This window comes from Natator depressus, chromosome 2 (genome assembly GCF_965152275.1).
Source record: "Natator depressus isolate rNatDep1 chromosome 2, rNatDep2.hap1, whole genome shotgun sequence".
In the NCBI taxonomy this organism is placed as follows: domain Eukaryota; kingdom Metazoa; phylum Chordata; order Testudines; family Cheloniidae; genus Natator; species Natator depressus.
This window is the reverse complement of record NC_134235.1, coordinates 9144820-9156224: the sequence shown is the minus strand read 5'-3', so window position 1 is coordinate 9156224 and position 11405 is coordinate 9144820. Positions and strand designations below refer to the sequence as shown.

General features: G+C 47.9%; 1 protein-coding gene across 3 annotated transcripts in view; it reads right to left on the bottom strand.

The window, feature by feature from the left end:
- Positions 1-332: 332 nt before the first annotated feature.
- GPR20 (G protein-coupled receptor 20) overlaps positions 333-11405 on the bottom strand; it is a 36355-nt gene continuing 25282 nt past the window's right edge. For all 3 annotated transcript variants that reach the window (XM_074942934.1, XM_074942933.1, XM_074942935.1), the window contains exon 2: positions 333-1875. In XM_074942934.1, coding sequence (XP_074799035.1) covers positions 778-1875 — 1098 coding nt within the window. In that variant the 3' untranslated portion in view covers positions 333-777. The remainder of the gene's footprint in view (positions 1876-11405) is intronic.

The window sequence follows — 11405 nt, the reverse complement described above, 5'->3', positions numbered from 1 at the left end:
TTGGACAGCTTCTTTCCATGCCTCTCTGAAACATAAGGAAACTGGTGATCCAACTGAATAATCTGAACCAAGCAATACAAATCCTTGCATGTTTATATATTATATAAAGTCATACAAATCCTCTCCTTATAGCTGAAATATTAAGGGTGTGTGTGTTGGGGGGGTGGGGGGGGATATTGTTTTGCTTTAGGGTGCCTTCCCTGAGGAAGTTCAGATGTGTTTCAGAAACAACTGAATAGCTGCTAGTGACAAGTGGGTTAGATTTATTTTGTCCCGCTTCAGTTCAGTCACCTCAAACTGACAACTCTGCTTGGTGTCTTAAATCTTTGCTGTCTCTAGTAGCGTGGAAAGGTCAGCAGAATCCCCGTTACTCAACAACAGTATTCCTTCCCGAGGCTGGGAGGCTTTCACCGACACGAAGAGTGTTTACGGCCTTCTAAGTCCTCCTGCAGTTTGGTATCTTAGTGTCACACTGCCGTGTGAAACAGTGAAAGAAAGACCACAACAGTAAGGGATTTGCTGCTAGTAAAACATCTATATTAAAATGCAAACAGAGCATTCCTGTTGTGAACTGTAGTTAATGGACTTTCTTTTGTATTGGTACTAATGGCACTGAGAGTTCCTCTTTCCAAAAAGAGCATAATGTTCTCGTGGAATAAACTCTTACACAGTCGCTCCAAAGCTCGTATTTGAAAACAAGAGGCCAAGGGCAATAGTACCAGACAGCCCAGCAGTATTCCACACTGGTTTACTGTAGCATGTCCCTCTAGGAGCTGATTATATCTGTGTACTGTTTGTTGAAGGTAAGCTCAAAGGGCTGCCTATTGTGTTTGAGAAGGCAATGATCGCATTTGTACCTGAGCCCTTGGAGCTCTTGTTCATAGTGATGATGTCCCCACTTGTCTGCTCAGGCTCTGACTTCCTGAAGATATTTTTCATGGTCAACTGGAAGTTGTTGGTGACAAAGCAGTAGACGATGGGGTCCATGCAGCTGTTGAGGCTACTCAGAGTCATGGTCACATGGTAGACAATTAAGCTGATGTCACGGGGCATGTCTGGGTTGATGGAAATGGCCACCTGGCGCACATGGAAAGGTGTAAAGCAGATCATGAAGATGATGAGAACGGTGGTGAGGAGCTGAACGGCCCTCATTCGCCTCTCACGGCTCTGGTGCATGAGGCTGGGCTTGGACAGCGCACACATTATCCTGGTGGTGAAGAAGGTGATGATGATGAGTGGGAAGAAATACTCGCAGACCATCACGGCAAAGATCTTGGCGAGGCAGCAGGGTGCGAAGGTTATCGCCATGGTCAGGATGGAGAAAGTGACCACAGTTGCAAAGACCCAGATGAAGACACAGATCCCCTTGGCACAGCTGGGGTTCCTCCACTTACGTGAGGCTTCTACCTGCACGATGGCCAGGTACCGGTCGACGCAGATGCACGTCAAGAAGAGAATGCTGCAGTACATGTTGACGAAGTAGCTGAAGATGTGAACAAAGGAACATTTCAGGCAATCCCCTGCAGTGTAGTACATGATGATTCGGGTGGGCAAGGAGAAGCCCACCAGTAGATCAGTAACGATCAGGTTGATGGTGTAGATGACAGAGGTGGTTTTCGTCTTGGTGCGGAAGCAGAACACGTAGAGAGCTAAGCTGTTCAGCACAACTCCCACCAGGAAAATGATGGCATTTACCACCATCAGGGCTATCCACAGGCTGTAAAAGTCTTGGTAAAGTTCTTGGTCCAGATGGATGAACTTGTTGAACAAGTTGTCCTCATCTGAGATGCTAGAGTTGGGCGCCCTCGTGGAGTTGAGAGGGTTAAGGGCTGGTACTCGGGTGGAGGAGGCGTGCATACTCAGTGCTCTGGGGACCTGGAAGAAGGAAGCAACAGCAAAGAGACATTTACAGGCATGTGCAGGGGTTCACAGGATAGAACACTTGCAGCCACATTACGAGGCATTTTGAAGGCATTTACCAAGGGTTGTGGTGGATTCTCTATTAATCGCAATTTTAAAATCGGGATTGGGTGTGTTGCTAAAAGACCTGCGCTGGGAATTATCTGGGGGAAGTTCCATGGCCTGTGTTACACAGGAGGTCAGACTAGATGATCACAATGGTCCCTTCTGGCTTGGGAATCTATGGATAATTATATCTCCCCAGGGGCCTGCAGCCAGACCATCTCAGTCTGCGATCACATCACATCTCACAAGCTAAGCAGAGTCATGCTACTGCCCTGAACAGCTTACACTCCATATTATAGACACGGCCCAACATGATGGGATAACAAACCACAAGGAGGGAAAGATCTGTGGATGGACAAGAGGTACAGCAATAGGCAAAGTGAATGTAGGGTATGTCTACATTTGGAGCTGGGGGGAGTGGTGAATTCCAGCTTGAGGAGACATACCTGGACTAGCTGTCCTTGAGCTAGCAGTCCGAAATACATGCCCATCAGAGACCCTAGGCATGTACTCAGGGCAACTAGCCCCTCCTGCTGGTTGCACTGCTGGGGCTATGCTCTATTTTTAGAACACTGGTAGGATGAGAGCTAGCGCAGATATGTCTCCTGGAGCTGGGAATCGTACCCCCAGCGCCAAGTTCAGATGTACCTTTAGGCATGCACACATCTGTTCAGTTTTTAAAGTAAAGAAGACACAGATCTGTTGACTCACTTATTGCTGGGAGTCAATGAGAGGCACTACCTTTCAGCAGAGTTTCACAGGAATCGTGAGTAAGGACTGGGCAGACCAGAGCAGGGTGACTTTGTTCCTTGCATACAGGTGGTATGATTGATGCCACTGGGCACAGAGATGAGCCAACCATGGTGGAAAAATGGTCTCCAAATTCTTCATTCTCATTTAAAAATCTTCACTTAGCGGGCTGGGGAAAATCCTATTGCTCAGAAGCTTGGGACATGTAGAAATGCTATCTAGGCAAGAATTAGGCAGCTGGTGTGCTGACATCACAGCCTGTCATGCTGAGCAGTAGTGTCTGATTGTTTCCTTGTGCTTCCACTATTCGTCTGTCTGTATCCAACTTGTGTCTCTTGTCTCATACTTAGATTGCATAAGCTTTTTGGAGCAGGGACTCTTTGTTTGTTCTGTTTCAGAGTAGCAGTCCTGTTAGTCTGTATCCACAAAAAGAAAAGGAATACTTTTGCATCCGATGCATCCGATGAAGTGAGCTGTAGCTCACGAAAGCTTATGCTCAAAAAAATTTGTTAGTCTCTAAGGTGCCACAAGTACTCCTTTTCTTTTTGTTTGTTCGGTGTTTGTCCAGTGCCTAGAGCAACGGGGTCAATGACAGGGGCACCCAGCACTATTCTCATACAAATCCATAAGTAAATAATAATTATAATTAAAGTGCCAGACAAGCACAGCAGGTGGGCCTTGGGGCAGTGTGGGAACACTGGGCACATCAACAGTGGTCTGGGGTAAGCTTCTAACCCTCAAGCTTGTGAAGAAAAGATTGAAAATATGAAGTGGGCATAACCAAGACAGCAACATCTGCCTGAGTGTGCAAAGAGTCTGAAACACTTGCTCTGAGAGGTGTGAACTGTCCTATGAATTTCAATGGGGTGTTAACTACACTTTGGAAGTGACAGCAACATCTGCCAGAGCGTACAAAGACAGCAACATCTCCCTGAGCATACAAAGAGCCTACAGTGGTTGCTTGGAGAGGTGTGAACTGTCCCATGGATATCAATGGGCCGTTAACGACACCTGGAAGTAGCAGGGGCCCTGCCAATACTCCCCCAAGGGAGGATTGTGTGTGGCAGAAGGAGAAAGTGCAGCATGCCTAGCTCATCCAGCCAGGCAGAGACAGCTCAGAGGCCAGCATGTAAATACTGGGACCCTCCCCACTGCCTGGTGCAGTCTGAATGGAAGAAAGGGCCCCAGATCACTACCCCTGTCCCTGCCTCTCTTCCTTCTTTTGCCACTCCAGATGGAAGGGTGAGGCCATGGAGAAGTGATGGTGCCACAGCCTGGGACTGAACCACAGGGGCACTGTCTCTGCCTAGAGCTCTGTGTTGTCTTGGGGGTGGGTCTTCTAGGGGTTAAGTGGGAGCAGAGAAGTGAGCTTTGGCAGTGATGCTGTAGGGTTGAACTATGACCAAGCTTGATTGCCCATTAAGAACAGTTCCCTCTCACAACGGGCCATAGGAGAAACTCATTCCACTTGGATAAGTCTTTCTGTGAACACCTTAGCATGGATATGGCCAATGGCTGCCCCTGTGAGTCAGCAAGCCATGTAAGGACATGTGACATGCTCCTGAGGCCCTGGACTCCATCTTGTGCCAGTAATTTCCTGCAAACTGTGCTGTGAGCTTTGTTTGGGACTGTACATTTCCAGGCACATGACAAAGGGTATCACAGACCCCTGAAATGACTCCATTTTTCCTTCTCTGATTCTCTGGACTGTGAATTTACAACTAAAAGGAGCATATTGGACTATGGACTGAGGAACTTCCAATCTTTTGGAAGTTACCAGAGACTTTACAAGCCAGCAGTCTGTAACATCACTGCTAAAACCCTGCTATAAGAGCATTGCCATTATTGTAGGTATATGATTCTATTAACCATTTTAACTCTCTTCTTCTTTTCTTTATTAATAAACAACTAGACTTTAGTGACTAAAGGATTGGCAGCAGTGTGGTTCTTGTATATTGACCTGGCTATGTGGTCTGATCTCTTTGTCTGATGAAATTGGATTTCAGGAACCACTCATCACAAAGTCCAGTGGTGCAATAAGGGCTGGAATGCCAAAGGAGCCTGCATATTTTGCTTCTTGTTAACCAGTGTGGTGAGACCGAAGTTTACTTTTATTACTGGCTTGGTACAATCTAATGATTATTTAATCTGCAGAAGAGAAGAATGAGGGGGGGATTTGATAGCTGCTTTCAACTACCTGAAAGTGGGTTACAAAGAGGATGGATCTAGACTGTTCTAAGTGATGGCAGATGACAGAACAAGGAGTAATGATCTCAAGTTGCAGTGGGGGAGGTTTAGGTTGGATATTAGGAAAAACTTTTTCACTAGGAGCGTGGTGAAGCACTGGAATGGGTTATCTAGGGAGGTGGTGGAATCTTCTTCCTTAGAGGTTTTTAAGGTCAGGCTTCACAAAGCCCTGGCTGGGATGATTTAGTTGGGAACCGGTCCTGCTTTGAGCAGGGGGTTGGACTAGATGACCTCCTGAGGTCCCTTTCAACCCGGATATTCTATGATTCTATGATAGAATAACCACCAGTTTGAGGTGAGCCTGCCCTATTTCTCAGCAGTTTGTCCTGAATCTGGTATTCTCAGCTGCGACTCACTGAGGCACGGGGACAGGTGGGAACAGGGAGAAGTGCCCTGTTGAGTGTACCAGAGGCTGAGCCTTGCTTTGAGTGTCTGCTGGTGCTCTGATCTGTGACTGGGGTGGGCAGATAGAGGGTCTGGGTTCTTCAGATACAGTCAGATAGTTTCCAGGCAGTTACCTTCGCCATAAAAGTAAGGAACAGCTTCATTTTACAGCCAAGACTCAGTCAGCTGTGTAGCAGCTTCTAGAGCTTTGTAGACATAGCAACATCAGCCTTGAGATTCCAAACCAAGCTGCTATACTGCCAGGGTCCAACAGTTTAATTTTCAAATCATTCCCAGTTTACCCACTATTTTAAACATATTGGTATAAAAACTATATATATGGAAACTTGGCTGATTGAAATAAGTGGTTTGAAAAACATCTGGAATACCTCAAATCAGCCTCTTGGGACCTGGGGGTTAAACCCCCCTCCCTCCCCCCAAGATCATCAGCTGAGGATAATACTGAAAGCGCTGGGCCAAACGAGCTTAAAGCACATGAGATCAATGAATAAACTTAGTAATATGAGAAACTTAGATGTAAACAGAATTAACAGAACTTGAAATATCCTTGGAGTTCCTGTCAGAGAAGGTGAAATGTCCTGTGCAATCTGCAGAAAGCCTGGGAAGGTTTCTAGAAAGGCCAGTGCTCTTCTAAGTGTGCGTCGGAGCATTTGAAGAGATTCTCTACATGTGCTCAACCACTCTGCTGCTCATGAGAAATTCTTGGAAACAGAACGAGCGTCGTTTTGCCTGCAAGAAGCTCCTATTAATAGTTACCCCTGTAAAATGCAACCTAATGAGCAGAGTGGGTTGGAAATTCGCCAGGGAAACGGGTTTCCATCCGGGAATGCCGATTAGCTGCAATGCTTTGCTTCAATTTCAGCGAAGTGGCGGGCTGCTGGGGATCCCAGGCTTCTAGGTTCCCAGCTCTTTGGCAGCCTATCTGGTGGTCTGATGGGAAGCTGGGAACCTGGAAGTCCTGGGAGCACTGGCTCCCAAGCTCCCTGGATTGTGATTCTGGGGCAGCATGGAATTTCTGGGCTTCTAGGGTCAGCCCATGAGGCAAAAGGCCCTTGAACTGGAGATTTCAGGGTCCGTGGCTCTGGGGTAGCCCATGAAGGGCATGGCCCTGGAGCTGGGGATTCCAGGGGTCTCAAGGTTCGCAGCTCTGGGGAAGTCATGGAGAATTTCAAAATGGTTGGGTTTTGTTCCAAATCGCGGCAAAACCAAATCTGAAATATCAAAATGCTCCATGAAACAGAATCCCCTTTCTCTGGCCTGCCCTGATAAGGAGAGCCACAAGTTTGCTGCTTTGTCTGACTCTCCCCCCGATAATTTCCAGCCACTGTGAAAATTTAAATAATTAAAAAGCTAAAAAAAATGCTTTAAAATGAACATTGATATTATCTGTTGAAATGATAAAAAAATAGAAATCCAATTCTGCCCCAGCTCGATCTGAGAGTTTCTACCTGAGTCTGAAATACAGAATGACACAGTCTCTATTCCGCCTCTCAAGCTGGAACTGAGGGTGGCAATGGCATTTTAATTTATATTAAAGTAAGGACAGAATTAAACATATGACACCAAAGGCCTAATCCCCCATGAAAGTCAAAGAAACACACCCGCTGGTGTTGGATCAGACCCCAAGTAAGAGTCAGATACAATGCAAACAAGAGAATAAAAATGAAAAACACACCGACGCAGTGATCCAAATCAGAGAAAGCAGAACACTGGAGATAGACGCCTTCAGACGATCACGGCACCAAAAATATTTCATTGTAATTTACATCAGGCAGTGAGAACAAAGCCTGGGAACTGAGACAGCCAAATTTGAATTGTTAGCTGCCCTTGGTCATGTGATCCAATTTGCTCTTTGTCTATCATCGTTTCTACGCATCCAGTCTAGTTTTAAATGTCCCAAGTTATGAGCTTCCACTACTTCTCCTGTTTCAGAGTAACAGCTGTGTTAGTCTGTATTCGCAAAAAGAAAAGGAGTACTTGTGGCACCTTAGAGACTAACCAATTTATTTGAGCATAAGCTTTCCCCCGATGAAGTGAGCTGTAGCTCACGAAAGCTTATGCTCAAATAAATTGGTTAGTCTCTAAGGTGCCACAAGTCCTCCTTTTCTTTTTACTTCTCCTGTGTGATTTTTCTTCCTCTGGCATAGGAATTTCCAATATTCACCTTACATTTTCCTTTGCTCCAGTTCAGTTCAAGTTAGCAACTTGAGCAAAATATGCTGTAAACATGCCTCATTATCACTATAATTGAGAGTGTCATAGGTATGCATGGTGCTTTACAGGCAAATAAAATGGACATGCCCCGGCCTCGAGGAATATTGTTCATATACTGTAGATACTTGAGGCAAATCATATGGCTTGTTCACCTAGCCCCAGTTTAAAGTGAAGCAAGCTCTTGGCCTTTGCAGACCTAGTATCCAAAAGGTGGTAGGTAACCCTTTGTCTGCCAAACTGAATTTACAGTGTTGGGTTTTTGTAAGGGAGAGGCCAACATGGTTGGTTTAGATCTGTTCACCCTGCCTCTGCTTGTCTCCATGGAAAAGGGAAGGATCTGTGTCAGAGAAAATTAGATACAGGATGGCGTGGAGATGGCTTCTATTTGGTGTCCCTTGTGCCTGTCTCAGTAACAAAGCCCAAAAGGTTATGCTAAAGCAGGGGTGGCCAACCTGGGGCTCCGGAGCCACATGCGGCTCTTCAGAAGTTAAAATGCGGCTCCTTGTCTAGGCACCGACTCCAGGGCTGGAGCTACAGGCACCAACTTTCCAATGTGCCGGGGGGCGCTCACTGCTCAACCCCTGGCTCTGCAAAAGGCCCTGCCCCCACTCCACCCCTTCCCACCCCCCTCCCTTGAGCCTGCCATACCCTCGCTCCTCTCCCCCGCCCCCAGAGCCTCTTGCACGCCACAAAACAGCTGATCAGGAGATGCAGGGAGGCGCTGATCGGTGGGGCTGCTGGTGGGCGGGAGGCACTGGGAGCGGGGGCGGGGAGGAGCTGATGGGGGGCTGCTGTCGTATTACTGTGGCTCTTTGGCAATGTACTTTGGTATATTCTGGCTCCTTCTCCTGCTCAGGTTGGCCACCCCTACGCTAAAGGTTTCCTCACTAGCGGGCAATGCAAAAGCCACAAGTTGGGCCCCATGCAAGAGAGCTTGCGCCTTCTCCAGATCAGAATTGAAATCGTTACAGGAGAGTTGTAATATAAGGTGAGTGGACTTTTATTGTTGGGTCACATTCCATTATTTTTCTACCCCCATTGCTTGGTAATATGCATTAGGGACTGGGGAGCTGGTAAGGCAAAAACTAAAAACCCTCCACCCATATTTTAAAAATGAGATGGCTCTGGACCAAAATCCCAGTTAATATTACTTAGTACTTTTCTGCTGTAGAGCTCCGAGGGCTTGACAAAAGGTATATTGTCCTCTTCCGTAAAATGGGGATATGAAGGCACAGAGGGGCAAAGGCCCAGATTTCTGTAGGGGTTTAAGCATTGCTGCACTCCACTTTGTAATGCCTACGAGATTTAGGAGCCTAAGTCTCATTTTTCACAAGTGATTTAGGCACAGAGGAGCCTAAGTCCCATTGGTTGCCAATGGGATTTTGGCTCCTAAGTGCCTATATCCCTTTTGAAAATGAGACTTAAGCACCTAACTCTGTTGGGCATGGCAATGCTGAGTGCAGCAATCTCTAAACACCTTTAGCAATCTTGTCCAAAGTGACTTGCTGAAGGGCAAAGAGAAAGTCAGCGGCAGAGTCAAGACTTTCCAGAGGTCTCCCAGGTCTCCTTATTCCAAACCGGGTGCGCTGCTCACAGGACCGTGTTACCCCTCTGGCTCAAGCACCCCTGACATGCTGGGACAGTTTGGAACTGGACTGCGTCAGATCTTCGCTGCTCAGATCTATTTCTCTTTTTATCCAATTATTTTCATTTGTGTGTCGTGGTGACAGCAGAGTGGAAGCACCATAATATCATGAAAAAGCCTCTTCTCCCCCCAGATTCCTACCCATTTCTGCAGACCTAATCATCGTCTAAGTATCTGGCGTCAGCCTAACTGTTCAGTTATCGACACCACTGTCAGATACCTTATTATCAAAGGCCAGATTCAGCACCTGAGGTTGTGAGGATCTGTATGCTGTTTCTTTCTGGGGCCGGGGTGGGGAGAGCGAGCTCCCCCGGTCCCAGGGCTGCAGCAAGGGCACAGAACCTGCCCCTCCAAAAACAGTGACATTTAAATGCCTGCACATGCCCCTGGTTTCTTTAAATCTGTAGCAGGCAGCTAGGCGGGATGGGGGTTGGGAAAGGGAGAAAACAAAGGCTTAGGGTTGCTATTGTTTTCCTTATTCTGATCAAGCTCCTTGTTCAGTGTTAGAAGAGCAACTCTCTTTGCGATTCTTTATCCCTGACCCATGCCATGGGCTGATTCCATCCAGGGCCGGCTCTAGGCACCAGCAAAGCGAGCACGTGCTTGGGACGGCACATTTCCAGGGGCGGCGCTCCGGCCAGCCTTTCTTTTCAGGGCAGTTGCGCTCTCGGAGCTGTGCCACTTAGACGGGGCGAGGGTGCCGTCCCCCGGCCGCAGCGGGAAGGGGAAGCCCCAGCCCCGGGATGCTGAGCTGCCAGGGCCCAGCCGCTACCTGGGGAGGAGAGGGCGAGTCTGGCCGGGGAGCCGGGGCTGCGCTGCCTTGTGCCACCCCTTATCTCGGGGCTTCTTTGCGCGGCCGGGTGGGGGGGCGGGGGGGAAGAAAGCCCCTGCAGGCTCTGGGAGAAGGTGACATCGCTCCCTCCACTTCCAGCGCCGCCTGCGAGCCCCGGCCCCACCTCAGCTTGGGACAGCAAAAAACCTAGAGCCGGTCCTGATTCCATCAGGATTTCTGCCAGATAGGAAACGGATGGCTGCTTTGCTGGACCAGACCCTAAAGTCTCTTTCCCTGTTGTCAGCTTATTTCTCATGGGTAGCTCAGCCCTGGGACTGTTGGGCCTCTCCCAGAAGGGCAGAGTTGACCACCAGGTTTTCATTCACTGCATTTTTAGTTTTGCTTCTGCAGCAAACACCGACGTCAGCCTCGGCTTTAGGGGCCTGGTCCAATGCTTAGCAAAGACCGGGGAAGTCTTTTCACTTGGCCTTTGGCTCAGGCCCTCTGATACAAAGTGGGATGCAGAAGACAGGCAGCCAGGGGGAATTAACCAAGCTCTGTTGTAGCAGCACCTGCACCGTTAAAGGGTTATTTAGCGGCATATGCAGACAGGATCTCGGCATGGGGGCACAAAGTGAGGGAACGAGAGAGCCATATGGTGCGACAGCCAAGACCGAAAAGAACATTAACAAACAAGCCAGAGTGTAATTCAAATAAACAGTCAAAGTTAATGCTTTGGCTTTTCCCCGTCTCACAGCCCTGAATCCGAACAGCTGGGCTAATTCCCACCCCCCACCCACCTCCTGCCTTCGAATGTTACCCAGCTCTCTGGGAACGGCTTCGGCGTGTGTTTAGCTTTGCAGCCACTCTGTGTTTAAATTTCCTCCAGTGATTTATCATCTTATTTATAAACGAAGGGTTAAACCCGCTCTCTTTCGATTTAAAATGGTCAGATCCGCGTGCTGGCAAGTTCCTGCTCAACTATGGCTCAAACTGGCCAAATATGGTATTTTTTGTAGACAGAGCACAGCTTTTATGCCATGTGTATCTCAGTGAGCTTGGAAAGGATGGCTATGCTGCATACTGCCAGCAGAATACCCTGAGTTCAGAACTGTTCAGAAGAAAGGAAACTAGCTAAACAAATCCAGGGGGAGCTCACAGGCTTTGTGGAGTGTGCTGGCTTTTCTAGGGGACAGTTGACTCCATCACTAAAAGACCCATCACTAAGTGGCACCCTCGTTGGCATTCTCAGCAGAAGCTAAGGTCTGAAGGCACCAGAGCGGCTGAAGGGATTTAGGCTCCTAAAGATGCAGATGGACACAGTGAGATTTCTAAAAAGTGCTTAACTCCTATTGAAACCAGTGGGAGTTAGGCACCAATATGCTTTTGAAAATCTTGCCAGGTACC